Genomic DNA, 25,314 nt, shown 5'->3' on the forward strand with positions numbered 1-25,314 from the left:
CCTTCTGAGTCCTGCCATGCGCCCAACTGGTATTTTTTGGTCACATGTGAGGCATTGCCATACTCGGGAGAAATTGGGGCACAGACTTTGGGGTGCTTTGTCTCCTTCATTCCTTGTGAAAATGAAAAATCTTGAGCCAGAAGTGCATGTTTGTGTAAAAAAATGTAATTTTTCATTTTCACAGCCCAGTTGTACCAAAATTGGTGAAACCCCTGGGGGTTTGAAATGTACACTATACCCCTAGATGAATTCCCTGAGGGGTGTACTTTGCTAAATGGGGTGACTTGTGGGGGGGTTCCACTGTATTGGTGCAACATAGCACCCACCATTCATTCCACCAAAATCTGTGCTGCAAAATCCAAAAAACACTCCTTCCCTTCTGAGTCCTGCCATGCACCCAACTGGTATTTTTTGGTCACATGTGAGGCATTGCCGTACTCGGGAGAAATTGGGGCACAGATTTTGGGGTGCTTTTTCTTTTTCATACCTTGTGAAAATGAAAAATTTTGAGCCAGAACTGCATGTTTGTGTAAAAAAATGTAATTTTCCATTTTCACATCCCAGTTGTACCAAAATTGGTGAAACCCCTGGGGGTTTGAAATGTACACTCTACCCCTAGATGAATTCCCTGAGGGGTGTAGATTGCAAAATGGGGTGACTTGTGGGGGAGGTTCCTAACTTTTAGCACTTATGGTGCCTAGAAACCTACATGGTGCCTAAAAAAAAATCTCATAAAAAGGAGGCTCCAAAATCAAGTAGGTCCTCCTTCTATTATGAAGCCTGTGGTTTGGTCAAAGTGCACACTAGGGCCACATATAGGATATTTTTGAAAACAAAAGAATTGGGGGAATCAATTTTTAGTCACATTTCTCTAGTAAAATCTACTGTATTCGTTAGAAAAATGTATTAAAATTGAAACTCTGCAAAAAAAAAGAAATTTTGAAATTTCACCTACACTTTGTTTTAATTCCTGTGAAACACCTAAAGGGTTAACAAACTTCCAAAATGCTGTTTTGAATACTGTGAGGGGTGCAGTTTTTGAAATGGCATCATTTATGGGGGTGTCTCACATACAAGTCCCTCAAAGTCACATCAGAACTGAACTGATCCCTAAAAAAATCAGTGTTTGAAATTTTCTTGAAAATTTGAGAATTTGCTATTCATATTGTAAGCCTCCTAGTGTCCAAAAAAATTAAAAGGAAGTTGAAATAATGATGGAAACATAAAGTAGACATATGGTCTATGTTAGTTATTAACTATTTTGAGTGGTATGATTATTTGTCTCACAAGCAGAAAATTTAACATTTTGCAAATTGCTAAATTTTCCATTTTTTCACGATATTTTGGTATTTTTCACAAAAAAACACAGACTGTATCGACCCAAATTTACCACTAACTTGAAGTACAATGTGTCACGAGAAAACAATCTCAAAATCACTGGGATAAGTAAAAGCAAAAAAAAGTTATCCCCACTTAAGTGAGACATGTCAGATTTGAAAAAAAGGGCTCTGTCATGAAGGCACAAACTGGCTCTGTCATGAAGGGGTTAAACAAAAAAATTTCAAACTACCAACTAGAGATGAAATCATGTCGCAATTTGCGCCAGCAAAATGGTTCAGTAAATTGGACACATCTTCAGGATTCTGGCAAATGAAGCTAGATGAGGCCAGCTCAAAGCTTTGTACATTTAATACACAAGAAGGTCGATACAGATTTCTTCGACTACCATATGGAATTTTGTCTGCTCCAGAAGTATTTCACAAAAAGGTACACATGATTTTTGAACATATTCCAGGTGTTGAAACAATGATGGATGACGTTACTGTCTGAGGATCTACAAAGGAAGAGCATGATTCTAGATTGAGAATGGAACTTGTCAAGAAAGTGAATCTAAAGCTAAACAAGGAGAAATGTGAATTTGTAGTAAATACACTTACCTTTATGGGTGATGTGGTCTCGGATCAAGGTGTAAAATCAGACCCAAGGAAAATATCAGCCATAGTGAACATGGAACGTCCTAAAAACAAAGACGACGTCAGAAGATAGAAGCTTACAGATGTAGCGGGATTCATCTTTGCAGGGGATGGCGATTGCGACGCCAGCCGCCATCCCCTGCCCTGCGCCATCTGTATGCCAGAAGGTGACGCGCGCGCACGAGGTGCGCACGCGTCCCCTTCCGACGGTGCAACCCCCGCAGTGCCCTCGGGTCCCCCCCAGCCCCCTCGAGCGGGAGGCGGACAGTATTGCGTCCGCCTCGCTGCCCCGCCGCCCGGATACTGAGACGCGCGTGCGTGGGGGATGCACGCACGTCTCAGTCAGTTGGAGCGCCGTGTTGCTGGCGGATCGCCAGCAGCATGCTGCTGGCGATTCGCCAGCAACAGTAAGGCCGGATTCATCTGTATGTTAATTTGATCGTAGCTTCTCTACCAGTGTCTCTTGTAAGACAAGAATAGATTAGGAAAGAAACTTAGACAGATGACACAATGAAAGTGTTGAAAGATATCATTCTGAAAGGTTGGCCAGCAGAAAAACATGCGCGCCCGCTGTCTATTCATGATTATTGGATGCACCACAGTGACCTTACAGTTGTTGATGATAATATTTACAAAGGCAATAGGTTTGTCATACCCGCACGACTAAGAAAAACTATGCTGTGCAAGATACATGAAGGCCACTTAGGAGAAGAAAAATGTAAGTGGAGAGCGCGTGAAGTTATGTATTGGCCAAGAATGAACCAAGACATAGCACAGACTACAACTACATGTGAATTATGTCTTCTGTATAGACCGAAACAACAAGTCGAGCCACTGAATTCTCATGCAGTGCCAGAGAGACCTACCAGAAAGTTGGCGCAGATTTGTTTGATTGTAATGGGAAAACGTACATTGTCGTGACTAATTATTACTCTAACTACCCTGAGGTGAAGACACTACATACAACTTATATAGGCAGGTATTCAATGCGGACGGCGAGGGGGTTAAACAGCGAGGATTGCAGAAAACCAGCGATCATCGCTGTTTAACCCCGCGCCGGCCGCACGCTCTATTCAATGTTCTGGGGAAATCCTCGCCTTCACAGGACGGCGAGAATTCCCCAAAACAGCGAGACCCGCGGCTAATGCAGAAAACTCGCTGTATTTAGCCGCGAGTCTCGCTGGTTCAGGAGCTGGATACGCCAATTCCCCCTCGCTCAAAAAATGGAGCGAGGAGGAATTGGCATATAAGGGGGGTGCATTGAATACTGACAGAGTGAGTGGTGTCAGCGAGGAGGAAGCTCTGCTCGCTGTCGTCACTCGCCCACAGCATTGAATACCCCCCATAGTAAAGCCGTAATCAATTGCATGAAGTCAATCTTTGCAAGGCATGGTGTTCCAATGGAAGTGTTCACTGACAATGGTCCTCAGTTTTCCAGTAGTGGATTTAGACAATTTGCTGAGTAGTGTGAATTTGTCCATACTACGTCAAGTTCCCACTATCCATGCTCAAAGGGGTTGGTGGAAAGTTCAGTAAACACTGTAAAGAGTCTCATGAAGAAAGCTCAAGAAGGTGAAGAAGATTTCTGCAAAACTCTTTTAATCTACCGCAGTACACCTTTACAGAATGGACTTTCTCCTGCACAAATGCTGATGGGAATGAGGATTAGAGCAAATCTCCCAATACACAATGCACTGCTTAATACACATAACTCAGCGTTGGTCAGACTGCGTAAGGAACATCAACAGGCGAAACAGAAACTGTTCCATAACAGGCGAACAAAATGCTTATCTGATCTAAAATCGGTCTCAGAGATCACGAGAAAGGTATTTGGGTGCAGAAAGGTGTTGTGCAAGCACAAGTAGCACCAAGATCTTATACTATACGTACAGAGTGTGGAACGGAAGTTAGAAGAAATCGGGTGGATTTAAGATCTCAACCTAACCACAATGAAGACAACATGACTGAAGAATACCCTTCATCTGACATTTATGATAATACTGATAATGGTGAACAAACCACGATTCTAGAAAGGTCCAACATGGTCGATGAAGCACAGACATGAAAGACCCAAAAAGGAAATACGCAGACCTGAGAAACTCGTTAAAATGTGTTAGATGATGTTCTTAATATGACGTTGTTACTTGTTGCATTGAAGCGTACAGGGCTTATCTTTAAAGAAAAGAGGATGTGATGTTAGTGTATTAGAATGCTTAATATTTGTAGACACTCCCTTACTAATATGTGTAAGACTGAATCTTCGGTGATGGTCCCTAGGACCAGGGGAATGCTGGGAAGTGGGTGGTCCTGAGGCAGTTGGATGGAATAAAACAGCACAGCAGTGAACTCACATGTCTCTGTGTACTTTATGACTGGATTTACAAACATATGAACAAAACAGTCACCATCAATAGTACCATTAATAGATAACCTTGGTGGTGTAAAAGCATCTGAAAGAGAATCATTGATGGTTTTGCACACTGATGATTACCCCAGCCTTAGGACCTTATTCAGGGCCTCTCATTCAGACCCCTTTGTTCACAAGGGATCCAATGTTTTGCGTCTGCACATGCGCAGGGTAATTTCTGCACATGTGCATACGCCGGGTGGGTGCACCCACAGTGAACAAAATGTTGAATGGGTGCACTCACCCATCATTGAGGGTGGAGGGCGAGGGGCGGCTGTGCGGCTCATTAGCATATGGGAGCGCCCAGCATTTCATGGGTGTTCCCATGAGAACACTGGGCATTATCATGCTAATGGACATATGATGCAGGTGCGGAGGGTGGGTAGCTGACATCACCGGTAGTCAGCTGCCCGCCCACTTCCCTCAGAGTGCACATGCAAGGTTGCTCTGAGCAACCTTAGATGTGCGTGTTCCTTCCACATCATTCGATGGTCACCGACCATCGAATGAGGTGGGAGTTCCCTGCAGGCTGCAAATGGATATTTATGTAAAATGAATGGTGGGCCGGCGTACCACCATTCGCAAAGCGGAATCTGGTCGCCTTGCATGGATGCGAATTCACATCTAAGCAAATCAACCAGAATAACCCCCTTAGTGTTCAGTGAGTTGTGGGCAATCATATCCAGAGATGGGGCTTCTTGGGTGTCAGTGTTGGGGCTAGGCTCCTTGTGTTGACATCTTGGAGAAAAAAATTCTATATTTTGTTGCTTTATATCATTAATGGCAGGAAACCAATTGGTTATCCTCCATCGATGGTAAAATTAGTCACCATCGAACAGAAACTAACAATGATTTTAAATTATTGATGGTTGAAGACCATCCCTATAGCTAATGACAGTTTGCTTACTGCCTAGGTGTCATCTTTGACTTTAACTGTTCTTTGCTCCCGGCATTCAATCTTTATCCAAAGAGTATTACATAAACCTAAAATAATCATATCCAGAATATGGCTTTATAGTACACAAGACACTGCAACAACTGTAATTCATGCACGCATTATTTCCCACATTTATTATTGGAATAAACTCTTTACCAGCTTTCCCCTAAACAGATTTTAACCAATAGTCTGATCTTACATGCAAAATACCCTTCTACTGTTCCTCTCTGTCATTCCATACATTGGTTGCTACTATCCTACTAAATTCAATATAAATACTTCTACTTAAACATAAGAATAGCGATCATATTACACCCACATATCTTCCCTTATCTCTAAATATATCACAGATCCACTTCCCTTTAGCTTTAAGATGTGTTATTGCTTGTATACCAAAGACCATGTCAATGATTCTGAAAATGTTGGGCTGCATACAAGAAGCATTACCACAGAACTTGTTATTTCCTACATTGGTAAATAAATATTTACTGTTATATCTTCCAGCTGATTACCAAAGGATGTCCTGTTGACAGTTCTTGGCCTTTGTAACCTTTTCAGTGTATAGCACTGACCTTTTTCGTCTGGGTCTTGCCATTAACATTTGAAATATTTTGTTTTTTCTCCATCAGTCTCTTGCAACCCAATGTCTATGAAATCAATACTGACTTACTATAGCTCGCTAACTACATGAATGCTGAAAGGACAACCAATGTTTTGTATGTGTTTAAGAATTTATGGAGAATGATCTTTAACAATGACACACACACACACCAGCACGTGCGCGCGCGCACACACACACACACACACACACACACACTCTACTCTCCTCTCTGTACTGTAGCTACTGAAACAACTTTTAACCTTAGAGGAAAACAGCATTGATTTTCCTCCCTTGATTTCACTGATTAAATGTATCTGAGCTGACAGTTCTAGCAATTTAAGCCATCTCATAGCTGGGTAGCTGACTAATCTAAAATCAACTAATGATAGTGCTTCTAGGCTGAGCTTTAACTGTTTCTGATTGTGCCTGTTTGCTGAATTGAGAGAGACTGTTCTGCGTAATCATCTGCTTCATTTGTTTCTGGTTTAAAACTGCATGAAAAGTCCTTCACAATAAAGATCTTGGATCATCTCACCATTACCCGGTCACATTTTACATTCTAAAATAAAATCCATTTCGACAACGTGTATCAGAATATGGAAGTTAAACATTCATCTTAAACATCTTATTACATTTAATTTCCACTCTATTTATTTGTGTCTTCTTAGCACCTTCCCTCAATAAACCATATTCAGGTTATTTAACTTTATTTCTTAACATGTGCTATACATTAAATTATATGAGCCCTACATCTACAATATACGTTTCTTGCAACAAAAAAATAATTCTTCAGTTGGATCCAAATATTCCATGACAAAAACGATATATATATATATATATATATATATATGAATGTCAAGAGCATATAATCTTTTTTTTACAGTGGATATCATCATCCAGTTTTGCTCAAGCTACCCCATTGTTTATCTTATATTTTAGCCTATTAACATCAATTGTCCACTGAGCTGTTTTTTTTTTTTGCTTTGTATCTGCTTCCAGCTAAGTATCTCTTATTTTAATGGGATACGGTCATTTGGTCTACAGCAAGCTGGTCGACAATCATTAGGTCGACACCTTTAGATCGACATGGGGATAGGTCGACATGGTTCTAGGTCAACATGGGTCAAGGTCGACCTGGTTCTAGGTCAACATTGCTTTAGGTCGACAGGTCATGAGGTCAACACTAGCATTATGTCGACATGGTCTAGGTCGACAGTCAATAGGTCAACATGGGATTTTTGAGATTCAGCCATGAAGGCGACAATTCATGGCCGTTATCAACAAAATGGGCCCGGCAGCTTTTATAAAGTCGGGCCCTTTCTGTAGATCTGCTTCTTCAATGCTGTCGGGCAAGACAGCATTGAATAGGCGCCCGCCGCTATTTCCCCCGTCAGAAATAGCGGCAGGGATTGAATACCTCCCTTTATCTCTTGCCAACTTTTATTCCTATCCAACAAATTCCCTTGACTTTATTCAAGGACATTATCTGCAATATACAATAAAAGCAGAAACAATAAATAGAAATGAAATAAATAAAGTAGGCAAACTCGTCCAATGAAGATCACAAATGTTATTTCAATCATGCTTCTTTTAAAAATTTTGCTTTGCCACTGGATTGTTGACTTTGTCAATGGTCCTTTATTTAGAATAAATTATTCATTAAATACGCTAGTATTTAAACACTTGGACAGTTTTCCTTTCCAAAGCTAGCCTATTTATTTGTGATCAAATACATATATTGCTTAGAAAATATACATAATGATGTAAGACAGAGAATTAACAAATGGGTATGAGTTAAATTGGGTTATGGTCTTAGTTATTAATTTATCTAGTTTCATAGATGGAAAGGCTCCTAAGTGCTCAAGTGGTTATGTAAAAGTGTTAGCATAAACTCCCAGGGTGGAATTTAATGCTGCCCGAGTTCAGCGGCAGTGCGAGATGTCCATCAAACTCAGACGTTTGCAAGGCATGGTTTTGTCTTGTAAGTTAATTCCCCTTTAAAAAAATGTTTGAGTTCAGCGGACATCTTGCACTGCCGCTGAACTCAGGCGGCATCAAATTCCATCCCAAATGTCTACTTTTTTGGGTCATTACTGCATTTTTGCTTATGAAGTTAGAGTTATCTAATAGGGTAGATTGTTATATAATGTTTTAGGTCTGTAACATAAGTCAATTAAACACCTAATTAATTTAAGATAGTCTCTGAAAGATATGCCATTAATTATCTGGCAACTTGATTGTTTTCATAGTATTAATTATCAACACTAAATTAAGTGGAATCATTAGCCTATTCATTTATTAAATGAAAAATAATGTTCCCCTTATGTAGATTACAAGGGTATTAAATGTCACTGGAGTTAAGTAAGCGTGCCAATCTTAACACAGCATTTTTTTAAAATATACAGTATAATGAATAATGTTAAGTAATATTACTGTAAAATACAATGATATTAAAATATATGTAAAGACACTATAAATTGACCTACAATCTATTTTTTATTTCCCACAAATAGTCAATTTTAGACACATTAAATACAGAATCAAAAAGAGGACGTGCTAATGGTTTTTCATAAGATGGTCATGGGAAGAGGCCTACCAAGCAGTGCAGCGGGAGATCACACAGCACATATAAACATACTGTACATGTTATTATGCATGTAATATATGTGCTGGCTCAATCACCCAGGATTGATTGGCTGCCAGTACGCAAGCTCTGTTTGGCTCAAAAGCCGGTGCAGTGTAAAAAATTTTAATTGGGCGCCGGTGTCCTGGGTTGAATAAGCCTGTGCTCCGGGACCTGCTTTGTTCAGCGCACTGAGCGCAGTGCAGCGGAGGCAGTCGGTGGGTTTGCGGTGGGCAAAATGAGCTGCCTAGGCCCTTCAAGAAGCTGGGGCCCAGGACAGTTGTACCCACAGCACCCCCCTATTGGCGGCCCTGCATGCATGATATAATATGCATGTATATATGTTCTGTGTGATCTGCCTCTGCACTATATGGGCATTTCATCAGTGACTCACCATAGAGATAAATTAGGTCTTAGTTTGCAATACTAAGACAGTAGGAAAATGTAAGTACCCCTTAATGCCTTTAAACTCACACTGTTACCACTACACCAACAATCAACCTTACATTTAAATATAATCAAAATTTGCAATGTAATGGACACCAGTCCATGTTTTCCAGATCATCTATGGATTTTGGAATGCTAGGAATGTGGATCCTTAGAGTGTGTTTTTTTTTTTTTTAATATGGTGTTAGTAAATATCAAAATGTAAAATCTATGACACTCCATTGAAATAAATTAAGCAGTCACATTTGCTACATTATCTTCTTCAGGTATCCAGAATCCTTTTAGTATAGATCAGGCTTTCCCAACCACGGTCCTCAAGGCACACCAACAGTGCAGGTTTTAGTGATATACAGGCTTCAGCACAGATGGTTTAATCAGAATCATTCAGGTACTAATTAAGTCACCTGTGTTCAAGCCTGGATATCACTAAAACCTGCACTGTTGGTGTGCCTTGAGGACCATGGTTGGGAATGCCTGGTATAGATAGTGGAGAGATAGATACCTTATAGGGCCACTTGTACCAGTAGAAATGCTGTAAGAGTCTTTCTGGATATAACCTAACATTGCAGTTGATCAGTTCTAATTTATTGGATTTGGGAGTATTTGGTGTTCCAATTATATAGATATATTGGGTGACATTCTATGCTATGCGCTAAATGCGCATGTTTTATTTGCGCACCACATCGCCGCAAATCGCCTATTTTAAAATCGCATTTTTCAGCCTAAATGCGCATATTTAATGTGATGCGCATTGGAGGCTGAAAAGTGCGAATAGGGGCGATTTGCAGCGAAGTGGTGCGCTGTTTTTAGTCCTGAAAATGTGCGATTTTCATGTCTGAAAATCGCACATTTGCAGGACAGCGCAAGGTTGTAAAAAAAAGAACCGAGCGCGGGGTCCCCCGTCCGAGTCTAACCAGCCCCGGGCTCACTGAGCCGGTGCTGGTGACATAAAATCAGGGTCCCCGACAAATAGGGGTCCCCTTGATTTTATGAAACCAGCACCGGGCTCAAGGTCCGGCGCTGGTTCCCAAAATACGGGGGACAAAGTGACTAGGGGTCCCCCGTATTTTAAGAACCAGCACCGGACACAACCAGCCAGCAGGGTAATGCCACAGCCGGGGGGAGACTTTTTATACAAGTCCCCCCGGCCAAAGCATTAACCCCCTGGCTGGTCAGCATGGGCAGGGGTCCTGGGGAAGTGGGGACCCCCCCAATGAAGGGGTCCCCCCCCTCCAGGACTTACCAGCCCATGCTGATAGTCCGGGGCTGTCCCCGATGCCCCTGGGCGGTGGGCATCGGGCTGATGCTTTGTGTAAAAAAAAGAATGAAAACTATTGTTTTACACTGGCGAACTATGAGTCCCAGCAAGCCTACCCCGCATGCTGGGACTTGGGGAACCACAAGTCCCAGCATGCGGGGCATTAAAGGGCCCGCTGGCACTTGTAGTTCTGCAGTGTAAAAAATTGTGCACAAAATCACACTGACACCCTGTAAAATAAAACTTTAATACACACAAAACACACACACACACTGATACTTACCTACCTTGAGCCCGTAGGTCGGTCCCTGGATCCTGGGTCCGTCCTCCGGGGCTCCAGGGCAGAAGAGTCCGGTTCCGGGGCCTTGGTCCTGGTTCCGGGGCTGGTCCTGGGGTTCCGGGGCTCCTGGCGTGAAGAATCCAGGGTCCGGGATCCTTGGTAGTCCCCAGGGGTACCTAAGGAGGAAAATCCAACTCACCTGCTCCCCGGCGGCGACCTCCGGTGACAGCGCTGCTCCAGACTGGTACCCGGCTTGCAGGAGTTTGTTCGGCGCTGAGATGTTTCCTCCTCGCCGTCTCTGCACAGAATGATTTCTCGGCCAATCAGGAGCCGAGAAAGTCGGCTCCTGATTGGCCAGAAATCATTCTGAATACAGACGCCGAGGAAGTAACATCTCTGCTCTGGATGCGCTGAGATGTTACTTCCTCGGCGTCTGTATTCAGAATGATTTCTGGCCAATCAAGAGCCGACTTTCTCGGCTCCTGATTGGCCGAGAAATCATTCTGTGCAGAGACGGCGAGGAGGAAACATCTCAGCGCCGGACAAACTCCTGCAAGCCGGGTACCAGTCTGGAGCAGCGCTGTCACCGGAGGTCGCCGCCGGTGAGCAGGTGAGTTGGATTTTCCTCCTTAGGTACCCCTGGGGACTACCACGGATCCCGGACCCCGGATTCTTCACGCCAGGAGCCCCGGAACCCCAGGACCAGCCCCGGAACCAGGACCAAGGCCCCGGAACCGGACTCTTCTGCCCTGGAGCCCCGGAGGACGGACCCAGGATCCAGGGACCGACCTACGGGCTCAAGGTAGGTAAGTATCAGTGTGTGTGTGTTTTGTGTGTATTAAAGTTTTAGTTTACAGGGTGTCAGTGTGATTTTGTGCACAATTTTTTACACTGCAGAACTACAAGTGCCAGCGGGCCCTTTAATGCCCCGCATGCTGGGACTTGTGGTTCCCCAAGTCCCAGCATGCGGGGTAGGCTTGCTGGGACTCATAGTTCGCCAGTGTAAAACAATAGTTTTCATTCTTTTTTTTACACAAAGCATCAGCCCGATGCCCACCGCCCAGGGGCATCGGGGACAGCCCCGGACTATCAGCATGGGCTGGTAAGTCCTGGAGGGGGGGGACCCCTTCATTGGGGGGGTCCCCACTTCCCCAGGACCCCTGCCCATGCTGACCAGCCAGGGGGTTAATGCTTTGGCCGGGGGGACTTGTATAAAAAGTCTCCCCCCGGCTGTGGCATTACCCTGCTGGCTGGTTGTGTCCGGTGCTGGTTCTTAAAATACGGGGGACCCCTAGTCACTTTGTCCCCCGTATTTTGGGAACCAGCGCCGGACCTTGAGCCCGGTGCTGGTTTCATAAAATCAAGGGGACCCCTATTTGTTGGGGACCCTGATTTTATGTCACCAGCACCGGCTCAGTGAGCCTGCGGCTGGTTAGACTCGGGCGGGGGACCCCGCGCTCGTTTTTTTTTTGTATTTAACCATTTCTTTTATTTTTTACAGCAGAACCCTGCACGGAACATTGCGATCTGTGCAGGGTTCTGGCTAATTCGCCTAACAGACCCAGGTCTGAAATAAGTGCGATAATTAGTCACTTAAAAAATGCGATGTACAAATGCGCATAGCATTAAATAAGCGACTTGTATACTTTTCTGTGCGAAAACATCTGGATGCGATAAAAATGCGAATTAATCTCGCATTTTTATTCACCAGACCTTAACGCACATAATGGGTGACATTCTATGGGATGAGATTTTTTCGCACTTTCAAAATCGCCCATTATCGCACTTTTTTAATATCGCATTTTTGCCGCGAATTCGCATATTTAATGAGGTGCGAATTCTGGAATGAAAAGTGCGATTAGGTGCGATAATGTGCGAATTTTAGGCATGAAAATGTGCGAATTTTAGGCATGAAAATGTGCGAATTTAAGGAAATGTGCGATTTTTTGTTCATCAAAAAAAAAAAAAAAGACGTGGGGTCCCCCCTCCTGAGCATAACCAGCCCCGGGCTCATTGAGCCGGGGCTGGTTCCAAAAATACGGGGGACAAAAAGCATAGGGGTCCCCCGTATTTCTGAAACCAGCCCCGGACTCTTGGACCGGTCCTGGTTCCAAAAATACGGGGGGCAAAAAATCTGGGGGTCCCCCGTATTTTGAAACCAGCACCGGGCTCCAACAGCCCTCGGTGTCATGCCACAGCCGGGGGACACTTTTTATATAAGGTCCCCCGGCCGAAACATGAGCACCGTGGCTGGTCAGCCTTGGACGGGGTACCTGGTTGAGTGGGGACCCCCCCATAAAGGGGTCCCCCCCCCCAGGCTTCACCCGTCCAGGGCTGAAGCCCGGGGCTGTCACCAGCGTCCGTGGCCAGTGGACGCCGGCCTGATAGTGTTAAATCTTCCATACATAACATTGCTTGATACAGAAGAACTACAAGTGCCAGCAGACCTCCCCCGCATGCTGGGACTTGGAGAACCACAAGTCCCAGCATGCGGGGCATTAATGGGCCCGCTGGGACTTGTAGTCCACCTGTAAAAAGAATGTTAAAAAAAAACACACAGAGCAGTAAAACTTTATTACACAAACACACACCTCACTTTTACACCCACATACTCACCGATCCAGGATCCAGCGCTGGTCTCCCTTCTGCTGCAGAGCCGGCTACCCCCGCACTGACAGCGGGGACAACCGGCTCTCTCCGATGCCGCTAACAGCTTCTGTAGCGCTGTCCCAGCGCTACAGAGGCTGAGAGCGTCTTTGGCTTATGCGTCTCCATGGAGGCGAATAGCTCAGCCAATCAGGGCTGAGCTATGCGTCTCCATGGAGACGCATCGCCCAATCACGCTCTCAGCCTGTGTCGCGCTGGGACAGCGTGACAGAAGCTGTTAGCTGCATCGGAGAAAGCCGGTCAGCCCGCTGTCAGTGCGGGCTGTCAGGCTCTGTTGCAGAGAGACCAGCGCTGGATCCTGGATCGGTATGTATAGCGGTGTAAAAGTGAGGTGTGTGTGTAATAAAGTTTTACTGCTCTGTGTGTGTGTGTTTTTTTTAACATTCTTTTTACAGGTGGACTACAAGTCCCAGCGGGCCCATTAATGCCCCGCATGCTGGGACTTGTGGTTCTCCAAGTCCCAGCATGCGGGGGAGGTCTGCTGGCACTTGTAGCTCTACTGTATCAAGCAATGTTATGTATGGAAGATTTAACACTATCAGGCTGGCGTCCACTGGCCACGGACGCCGGTGACAGCCCCGGGCTTCAGCCCTGGACGGGTGAAGCCTGGGGGGGGACCCCTTTATGGGGGGGTCCCCACTCCTCCAAGTACCTCGTCCAAGGCTGACCAGCCACGGTGCTCATGTTTCGGCCGGGGGACCTTATATAAAAAGTGTCCCCCGGCTGTGGCATGACACCGAGGGCTGTTGGAGCCCGGTGCTGGTTTCAAAATACGGGGGACCCCCAGATTTTTTGTCCCCCGTATTTTTGGAACCAGGACCGGTCCAAGAGTCCGGGGCTGGTTTCAGAAATACGGGGGACCCCTATGCTTTTTGTCCCCCGTATTTTTGGAACCAGCCCCGGCTCAATGAGCCCGGGGCTGGTTATGCTCAGGAGGGGGGACCCCACGCAATTTTTTTTTGTCAAAAAACACTTTTCCACATTTTTTAACACAGGGCCATGCACAGATCTCTATGATCTGTGCAGGGTTCTGGCCAAATCGCATATCAGAACCTGGTCTGATTTTTTTTAGATTTTTAGACACATTTTTCAAATTCGCATCTCATTAAATATGCGAATTGTATACTTTTCAATGTGAAAACATCTGGATGCGAGTTCTGGCGAAAACTAAAAATCGCACTTCTAAAAAGTGTGATTTCGCGGCAAAACCGCACTTTTTGCCGATTTTCGCATCTCATTAAATATGCGAATTCGGGAAAAAGTGCGAAAACGGCTGTTTTTGCGATAAAATTCGCCAAAGTCAGATTATCTCATCCCATAGAATGTCACCCTATATGCGATTTCAGCCCCTGTGCGCATCCCATTAAATCAACGATTTAATGGGAAAATGCGATATCGCCATTTTGTGGTCTAATTACCGCAAAATAACGATACTCGCATAGCATAGAATGTCACCCATTATGCCTTGCTTCATCTGATAGGGAACTTTTAAATGTTGTTTCAGGAGTAGTAGATAACCTGGAATTTTAGCAATTCAAATTAAACTGCATTGAAAGGCTGTGTGGTGCTGCAAGATCCATCAGTGACAGTATTCATTACAAGACTATTGTTTTGTTATTAATATCAGTGCCATAGCAGGGCCTTTGGAGCAAATTAAGACTATATTGGGAGAGCACTGAGATCAGAAATATAGATGCCTTTGAATGCAGTAAGTTGCTGCTTCATATACCCCCACAAAGGGCGGTGACAGTGGCGTAACTACTGTAAGGCAGCCCCAGCTGCCGCTTGGGGGAGCAAGCAGCAGTGGGGTCTGTGTGGGCACAAACTTTTTGGCAGGGGGGAGCAAAATTTATAGTTACGTCACTGGGCGGCGAGGTGTATTCCAGGGTGCCTTGAACCTTATCCTCTGCTCTGCGGCACCTGTTGTACACCACCTGTGCAACAGTGACGTTGACTGAAAAAGTAAACTGATAGAGATTCCTTGAAGACTAAGCTTGAACAACTCTATTGTATACGAGAATGCTCTCCTGCTTTTAGTATTTTCCAGACCTTTTCAAATTTAAGGGCTGACGAAGAGATATAAATAAGCTAGTTGTTGTAGTGCAGGTATGTCCAAACTATGGCCCTCCAGCTGTTGTGAAACTACACATCCCAGCATTCCTCGCCATAGTTTTAGCATTCCCTAGAAGCAAAAAAGTTGCAAGGCATGGTGGGACTTGTAGTTTCACAACAGCTGGAGGTCCATAGTTTGGACATGCCTGTTGCAGTGTATCTGCCATGAATTCTCATTGTGCTGCTAGTAAGCATGCTGTAAAAAATGATTCCCACTTTATGTTTACAACATGTGTTAGTGATAATGGTACTTATGAGTTATCTGGGCGCCCGATTTTTTGATTGTATGCCTTAAGTTAAGGCATACAATCAGATGCGATGCGATGCGATATCGCATGCGACCATCGGATGCGTGGCGAGCGAAGCGAGCCCCGCGAGGGGACGGTATTCTGTGTCCCCTCGCGGGGCTCGCTACGCTCGCCACGCTTCGGGCTCGGTGGCTCGCTACGCTCGCCACAGGTTTATATCCAACTCCATGCCCACTTGGATAGTAGGGGTATGAAAAGGACCCCTTTTTCCCATTGAATTCCATGTTAAAATGGACTCAGTCCATTTTAACATTGATTCCTATGGAAAAATCGGGTCATCGCATCGCATCGCATCCGATGGTCGCATGCGATGCGATGCGATGTGCCCGATCCGACCCGATTTAGAAATCGGACGCCCAGTTAACTCACAAGTACCGTGATAATTGCCATTACCATGCCAGGACTCCAATAGGTAGAGGTGTAAGAGATGTAACATACTGTACTCTATTGTTTCTGTTACTGTCAACGTTTGTTGCCTTATAGTGTATGTTATTGTTTCTAATAATGAAGTTACTTTAAAATGTTACTGTGCTGTGATAGAAAGGCACTGCTAATAAATCAAATTTAGATAATATTTATGAGCAATAACAGATAGCATCGTGGATTTAGTGAATTATGTTTTCATGCAGCTGCTTCTCAGTCTTCAATTACAAAGATGGCACGGCTAGGGAGTTGTGGACACAGTAAACATGATGCGATCAACAAACACATCAGGAATGCCCATAAGCTGCTGGCACATCTATAAAGATGTTGAAGTGTGTGCTGTTCCTGTGCACCTGATCCTTAATGAAATTGGCAAAGCATCTAGAGACATGCTTTATGCACACCAGAGATGAAGCTATTTCTGTATTTCCCTACTTAACATTAAATAATGAGCTAAAAAAAGACACCTCCAAGAAAGAAATGTGAAATATTATTAATGCAAGGTATCATTGGATAGACAACAACTCGACATGCGAAAAGGTCAACATGACTGACATGGGGTTAGGTCGACAGTACATTAGGTTGACACAAACATTAGATCAACATAGGGAAAGTCGACAGTCAAAAGGTCGACATGGGGTGTGCCACTTTTTTCTTTTACCCGAAAGTCGACATGGGCACTAAAAAGTGCACTGCATCCCCTTGCATGGCACACTGCACTTGCCATGCTTCGGGCACGGTGCCTTGCTACATATGGCACACTATTTTATTCTCCTACCCCCCTAGTGGACGGTAGGACATGAAATACCACCTGTCGGCACTTGTCGGCTGAACAAAAATGGTGACAAACCCCATGTTGACCTTTTCACTATCCTAATGCTTGTGTGGACCTAATGACCCTGTTGACCTAACCCCATGTCGACCTAGTGGTGTCGACCTAATGCTTGTAGACCTATTGACTGTATCCCTAATGCAAAACAAAGTTTTTGCTAGAATGTATATATCTATCTATAGATAGATAGATAGATAGATAGATAGATAGATATCTTCTAAATCTTTTGGGTGAGTGCCGGTCCGCCCCAATACTCTCTCTCTCTCTCTCTCTCTCTCTCTATATATATATATATATATATATATATGTGTGTGTGTGTCTGAAAAGAGAGTGAGAAGGGCGCCTCCTAGTGCAGTATGTAAATATCATTTTATGAAGTAACCCTCCACCTGAAAGATAGATAGCACCGCCAAAATTTAAGGAGTACCGTAAAACAGTGGTATCCAACCACTGTATTTTTAGCCTGAAGTATTAGTCCTCCTGCTGGTGGGAATCATCCACAAGGTCCTTATTCCTTATGTCTCATTTGTTATATACATGTAAGACAAGAATATACAGGAATATATATATATATATATATATATATATATATATGCAGTTGTAAGATGGCGACCCTTATGGTGATCTTGTAATTAGACCAACAGAGCCTTAAGAGTTTACTTTTCTCAAAAGCATATGAAAGAAGTCCATATATTTGAAATATTTATTAAAAAGTCTCTTTTTCAAACATTGATAGTGGTATTCCAGACAATATTGATATTATTTCTGGTATTTATACATATGGAAATAGCAAACAGAAGAAACCAACGCGTTTCGTCCCTTCCCGTGACTTCATCCGCGGTTTGCAGATGAAAAACTTTTTCTGGTGTATTCTCACAGGGTAAGCACGATCACAATGTGTTGATTACTGAATCTTCACATTGCGTCCGGGGCAATTTAACGCCTAGGTGGCTGTAAATACATCGCCCCGGCTGTTAATTACTGGTGGGATTTCAGGGGAAAACCCCTGCTGAGCATTACTCGGTGGGATTACAAAAATGTAGCGCAGAAAAGCACTTAACACTAGTTCCTACATCTGCCCCATTGTGACTTGTTAATTGCATACCTCTGTAATAATTAGTCTGCTGAATTCACTCTGTATACTTGTTGCATATATTTTCTACTTTTCTGTAGTAGTCTTTCATACTGTACTCTTCTGAAAAGAGAGAGATACCATCGCTGGCTGAACCTAAATTGTTTACACTATTTCTTAAAGAATAAGTAATTATTAGATAAAATCAATCAAATAGAATTATAGGTTAAAAGCCACTGGATGTCAAAATGTTCCCTAGAATTATATCTCAGGACTAGGACCTTTTCCTTTAAATAATTGCAGCATGTTTTTATCAGTTCCCGATGGCTCTCACCTGGGTGGGTCCTTTGGTGCTTTAGGAATGAGTAGCAAATCGTCCCAAGATGGATTGGCAAATAGGTCCTTTCCTCTGATGGTGTTCAAGGTATTCAAGATCGATGGTATATGAAAACCAGAGCAAGGTCCCAATTGAATGTCCTGGTTAATTTGCAAGCATGTCTTGCCAGAGTCCAATAGTGGTGTGAATTGCATCTAGTAGTGGCAATAGGCACAAGCAGACTCAATGCGTTTCTCTGGGATAACCCAGCTTCTTCAGGAGTAGATAAGCCTGTATGAGGTGTCGATATAGCATGCGATGCGATTTTGTACCTGTTCATAACCCCACTATCCACTATGCATGGAGTTGATTTTATATAGTGTGGCGAGCCACTGAGCCAAAGTGTGGCAAGCGGACGCGGATTACTTTACATGTATCCTGCATCCCCTTCCAGGCCTCGCTGCGCTCGGCACGGAATACATGTAAAGTAATCCGCGTGCGCTCGCCACACTATATAAAATCAGCTCCATGCCTAGTGGATAGTGGGGGTATGAACAGGTACAAATCGCATGCGATATCTGCCGCTGTGAAACTAAACAAGTACCGGTGTCAGTCTTATAAATATCCCTCAGATAATTAGCTGAAGATTTTCACGTGCAGTAGTTGTAAAAATAGCATAGCCCATTAGACATTTATTATTCAAGGCAATTCTGCAGGTCACATCTACATAATAATTAGGATTCACATAATAAAGAATATAATAATAATAATAATAAATATCCAGCATTAATTCTGGGGAAAAGGTTTTACTTTTATTATAACACCTTTGATTGGTTGGGTGTGGTCACATGACCTAGTGTTCATTCTAGAACCCGCTATCTTTGAAAACCCATGCAGTTCCTCTTCCCTGCCTAGGGTGTCGCTGTCTGCTGTGGTGTTCCTAGCAAAGGTCTGGTTTGCAAATCAGTCCTGATATACATGCTAGAAGCACTACAGCAGACAGCGACACCCCATGCAGGGAAGAGGAACTGCATGGGTTTTCAAAGATGGCGGGTGCTAGAATGAACACTATGACCCAGATCTATCGATTTTAGATGATGAAATAAACCCTGTCTGATTGCATTCATGATTATACCTGAAAAGCTCCAGGTCCCTTACCCTGTTTCCCGCTTATGAAATCATCTCTCCCCATACAATGAAGACACCTGATCGATGAGGGGGAGTGGGATCTTGCTGCTGTTTACAACCAGTAAACCCGTTGTTATTGCAAGTGTTGATTCCCTATGCGTCTGGTCATGGGATGGGTGACGCGGCATACGTTGCAAGCTGTGACAGAGGACTGTTATTAAAGAAATGCTGTCCCTGGTTGTCATGGTGAGGCAGTCCCTATCCCACACAAATGATCACATGGTCCATGAGAAGGGATGAATGCGGAGTGGGGACTGCACTTTCCGGGCAACATATATTGTCTGCAACATCTTTAAACATACTGGTAGGTAATTACCCTGGTGTCTATGGGGGTTATTTTGACCTGATCGCTGTTGTGCAGTTTGGAATTCTATAGAATATCTTATGAGTGTGCATGTGTACGGATTGTAGCATGCATGCGCAAGGTCAAACAGCAAGACTAATCGCCAATTAATCTAATTTCAATCTCTTTTCATTTTGACTGATAGGAAGCTGGGTTTTAGGGGTGGTAGCCGGACCTTGTCTGTAAGTGTCAGGTATTCCCAGACGTTTTCATAGGGGGTCTTTGACATCAACTCCGGTCTCCATCAGCCTGTCTCTGTCGCAAAGTTGTGCAAGGGTCAGAGTTCTGCACATTAGCACAGACTGGAAAATAATTCAATGGTAATTGAATTGCAAATGGATTTGCAGATGGCATGTGAACAGTGATCATTTGCAGACGTGCATGGGGCGGGATGCAGGGGGCGGGTACCTGTTAGTAAATAAAATGTTCGGTACTTGTGTAGTTTCACGGCGCCACAAATTTAGGGTTCTACACTCGTCACAAACTATCTAAAATAAGTTTGGATAGTTCATACCCCCACTATCCATGTTGGCATGGAGTTGATTTTAGATAGCGTGGCAAGCCACCGAGCCCGCAACGTGGGCGAGCGTAGCGAGCCCCGCAAGGGGACTCAGACGCACGGCGCCATGCTGGCGTCATGAAACTACACAAGTACCAAATGTTCTGTTGTCATTGTCTTAGTTTGCTATTGTAAATGCTGTTTTCCATTCAAGTTCATATGTGTTTACACATTGAAATAAACTTTTAACAATTTTTTTTAAACAGCTTGAAGAATGGACATTCCATGTATCTGGAGTAGGTCTCATTCCTCAACCTATGGAACCAGCAAGCATAAGTGCCAGTGTTGGAAGCCTTGTCTCCCTCAGTATCGCCTTTAAGAATCCCACAAATGAAAATGTTCTCATTGATGTTATTCTAACTGGTAAAGTATTTTTTAATATCAGTTTCACAGTAACCGTACAATTATTTAACAACTGCAGTGGATTCATTGAATTAAATACTGCACACAAAAGCAAAAGGTTGTAAGTATAATGATGACATAGCAAAAATGAACATACTTCACTGTTTAATAATGATGAATATCTCAATGCATCCACTGTCTGGAAATTATAATGAAAATTAATGGCCAAGAAATAGTGCATCATTTTTATCTTCACAGTAATTTGAGTTCCTTGGGTTAAAGGACGTTATCATTTGGCAGCAAAAATAAGCAGCTGCACATATATTACTTCTCAAATTGTATTCTTTTCACTTCTCTCACCAAAGATGAGCTCTGTGTGTAATAAGGTGATTTATAGATAGTTGGTATAATGTCGTGATTTATTTTTCATTTATGATATACATTGCTAAATGTGTGCAGTTCCAAATATTAGCTAGTTTTCATTTTGCCAGGTTTGACAAGTTATAATTTACTGCAGTGCTTTCATTGGTTGCACAATCTGCGCTTCAACTACAGTCTAGCAGCAGGAAATTCAGTAGGAAATACAAACTTTAGCATTACAGAACCAATCATGATAAAATAAGTTATGAAATATTGTGCTATAGCTTCAATCTGTAGCATATAGCAACATATACAGTATGTGAGAATATCAAGCTACAGAGTGGTATATCAGGCTACATGATGCTATATGGTGGCAAACTTGACCTATTAAATTGGCATTTCATAGAAGTGTTAAGCTGTTTTTGATGGACAGTTGTTTTAATGTACAGAAGACGTACATTCATTTTAGCTTTAGAGCAATTGCACCTTTCTTGGGAAAATCTTAAAAATACTGTAGGGTAAATTTAATTGGGTTTTGCTGTGTACACACGGTGAGATTTGACATTAGATTTTGACTATATAGTCAAAATGGCATGCAGATCTTATACAGACCACATGCAAATCGCATGCAGATCGTATGCAGATCGCACAGGTTTTTTACCTTGCGATTCCGATGCGCGCTCCCGTGACAGCACAAATCGAAACCCAGATAGACAGGGCAGCAATGACTGTATAGTGTAAATCTAATGCAGATTGTATGAATTGTACATAAATAGTACAGAGTTAGCAAAGATTGTATAGCAGTCGAATCTTATGTCGAATAGCAAGGGAATCTCACCATGTGTACACAGCATTTGAGTTGTCAGAGGCCGGGATTTCATTGAGAATGGACATATTTTTAAAGCAGCAATCTTGTCTTATAAATGATTGCTGCTTCAAAAATCTGGCCATTCTTGGACCTCTGGAAACTTGAACCTATTACATTTAGCCCTGCACTGCATGTCTATTGCAAAAGTGCACAGTCTTTTTGGTATATATTTGGGTACATTGGTGTATACTTCTTTAACCAGCTCTCATCCCAACCCACATCTCCATCCTTCTTGCTCACTGTCTCTCCCCTCTGTTACACCCCTGTCTGTCTGCCCCCTCCCCCCTATAGACTGTAAATTGTCAGGAGCATATTGCCTCATGGTTTTCCTTCCCTTATTTACTGTATACCATCATCTCCTCCCCACTGCTAACAACGTCACCTACCTTTGTGTTCTGCTGACCTGCTTCTGTTTGTCAACTGATAAAGCAATGTTTATAATGTTCACAATGTTTACGATGTTCATATAGTTTCTGTTTATATCCTTTATAAGGCATTTCGGACCCCTCTGTGGTGCTATATGTACTGTATTACTTTTTATATACATTATTATATAAAACATATTATAACATGTATTATAATATGTAATATAATAATAATACTAAAAGTCTTTCTACAATTTCATCGTGGATTTGTTCTTGCTAACTCAAACTCAATCAGAATTCATAATATTCCCTCCATCCAACAGTAGTTACTATCCTGGTATCTCTATTTCTGTTAGCAACTTGACATTGAACCCCACTATTTGAGTTAACTGCCTACATTTCACACAGCCATCAACATCCAATGTTATTGCACATAAATGTGCAGAAATCTGGTATATTGTGCAGTGTGAAAGTACACAGTTGAAAAAAACTGCGTTGAGACACCTGGCATTTCAACCCGGATAGTGGACATGGTTGAACACAGGCTTCATCCAGCTGATGGTGCAGTGGGAATGGATTAGCCTGGTCAAAGTGACAACAGGGGATAAGTATAGCTGGAAGGGGGTAGCATGGCGGTGGAGCAGAGGCAGGATCCATTTTTACCAGTATTTAAACATTTTAACATAGGATGGTAGATGATGCTACTTCTTTGCCATTTCCCTGTATGCTATACATTGAGTTGCGTGTATGCTGTACACTGAGTTGAATGCATGCTCGACTGACTAGTATAGTGTGCACATTCCCCCGGTTCCTTGTGGACTACCATAAAAAATGTCTGCTATTGAATTTATGGGTTTCTGGAGGTAGGTAATGTATATTTAGTCCTATCTATAATCAGAATCAGCAGTTGAAGTGGGCCAGTATGCGGTGGTATGCAATACCGGCACTTCGATTTCCACTGTCCCATGGGCCTCTGCAGTGAGGGGTCCTGTAGCCACAATCTTATTCTTAATACTCATTATTTGCTGCAGCGCTTTCCGATGCCAGGATTGGTTGTAAGTGTGGCGGATGGGTGGTTCTGTTACTGCAGTGAGATTACCTGGACACCCCTTCAGCTGGTAGAGGGCTGCCTCTCTCTGCCACTACCTGTCACCAACTGCATTTACCTGTCACCTTCAACACCCACTGTCTCTTAAGGTTTAGTTCTCCAAGTCACCCACTGCTTTTCACCTCTGCCCCTCCCTGCTACCCTATTCCTGTCATCACCTAGTGCTTCTTCATGTCACCCTTTGCCTCTAATTCTGTCACCCACTGCCTCTCACTGGCTTCCTCTGTCAATCTCTTCCTGTCACCTTAACACTAACCCATCACCTCCTTCTCACCCTCTCTCTCCTCATTAGCCTCTCTAAGTCACCCTCTGCCACTCCCTGCCACCCACAATTTCTCCCTGTCACTCACACCCAGTTACCCTCTCCTAATACCCTCACCCACTGCTTCTTCCTGACAACCTCAGCTTGTCACTCTCTCCCAGTCACAATTACCCTTTCCCTCTCACCCTCTCCCTCTGTCATTCTCTGTCTCTCCCTGTTACCTGTTTTTGTGGGGGCGTAAGTGTGTGTTTTTTTTTTTTGCTTATTGATGCTTGCTTTTGTTCCTTCAGGGCCTTTGTGTATTGTTTTGCTGTGGGTGCTTTTGTGTTTATATGTGTATTCCCCCCCCCCCCCCCCCCGAGGGGAATAAGTGATCAGAAAGTATAAGTGATCAGAAAGTATGTAGAAATTGACTTACTCAGCGGCTGTGATGAAAACAGGCCTATCCGGCCATTTGCTGGCATCATGCACCCTCCCCTAAATTGCATAGGCATGCCTGTGTTTTCCCTAACACTCCCAGCTATTTTCTAGCATGCCTAGCGGTTTTCTTGGCTGGTTACCGCCTACTTCCTGTCATTCACCTTGCGAACAGCTTATGAATAAAAAAAGTAGCAGGACTTCATCACTTCCCAGCATTGCCCATACACATGCGCAGTCTGGCCATGTGTGTTGGGTCCGTGTGATCATGCATGTATTAACCCCGTAGAAACTATTCAGATTATTCTCAGCTGTAAAAATCATATGAGATTTCTGTATTGGGCTTTCCGACTTAACCAAACTGTGCCGTACTTACTTTTACAACTTATGTTTTTTTTTTCTTTTAAAGATGAGAAAAATAATAGGGGTTAATCTACGGAGTGAACTCTTCACCCACACAGTTTAATTGAATTTAATTTCTTCTTAGCTCCCAGCAAAAAATGTGCCAAACTACCCTGAACTAATTTTTCCAGCGGGAAGTCCTAAGGCTTGTGTTACCAGCTCTCACTCTCACTTTCCACTAATAGATTTTTGGAATAACATCTGCTAAGACACGATTCTCTCTACATAAAGAATGAAAAGCATGCCTACTTGGGCATAAATAAGCGACAGGCAGTGTGGGTGCAACAACCTTCCACTATAACAATTCTTGATTAAAATTAGAGGTCATATAGAAGTGGTTTTGTTTTTAGCAACTTTTTACTTTGCTGTGAATGTGTTATAGAGGCAGGGAGAAATATATCACCATTTTCTTAGTATTTTACAACTAACAAATGCTAAAGTGTGTAATAGCAGCTGTGGAGCCCTGAGGCAGCTACGCTTAGTTTAATTCCTGTTTGAGATGTTTGTGACCTCGTATGTGTAAGATACTCTGGCAAACTTTGCGTTATGCATTGGAAAATATTTATTATTTTATTATTTATAACAGCAGTGTACAACTGAATTATGCATGCACTTTGTTGTCGTACTGCTGAACAGTTGCCATGTGTTTGGCAGCATTTTAATCTTTTATCCAAAATCCTCAAATTTGTATAATTGTTTTAGCATCTATAGTATTGAACATTATGTATAGATCTGAATATACATTATAAAGTAGTGAAAGACAGCTTGTTGTATAGGAGGAAAGGTATTATGTGCTCTATCATGCCCATAATTACACTGGCAAATTAGGGGTTGCTCACATATG

The 25,314-nt window shown here is 43.2% G+C and overlaps 1 protein-coding gene across 2 annotated transcripts in view; it reads left to right on the forward strand.

The window, feature by feature from the left end:
* The window catches only part of CFAP47 (cilia and flagella associated protein 47), a 474,937-nt gene that overhangs the window by 389,008 nt on the left and 60,615 nt on the right, over positions 1 to 25,314 (forward strand). For both annotated transcript variants that reach the window (XM_083174330.1, XM_083174331.1), the window contains one exon: positions 20,553 to 20,709. In XM_083174330.1, coding sequence (XP_083030456.1) covers positions 20,553 to 20,709 — 157 coding nt within the window. The remainder of the gene's footprint in view (positions 1 to 20,552; positions 20,710 to 25,314) is intronic.

The sequence above is a fragment of the Crinia signifera genome, chromosome 2, assembly GCF_055691185.1.
Source record: "Crinia signifera chromosome 2, ASM5569118v1, whole genome shotgun sequence".
Taxonomy (NCBI): domain Eukaryota; kingdom Metazoa; phylum Chordata; class Amphibia; order Anura; family Myobatrachidae; genus Crinia; species Crinia signifera.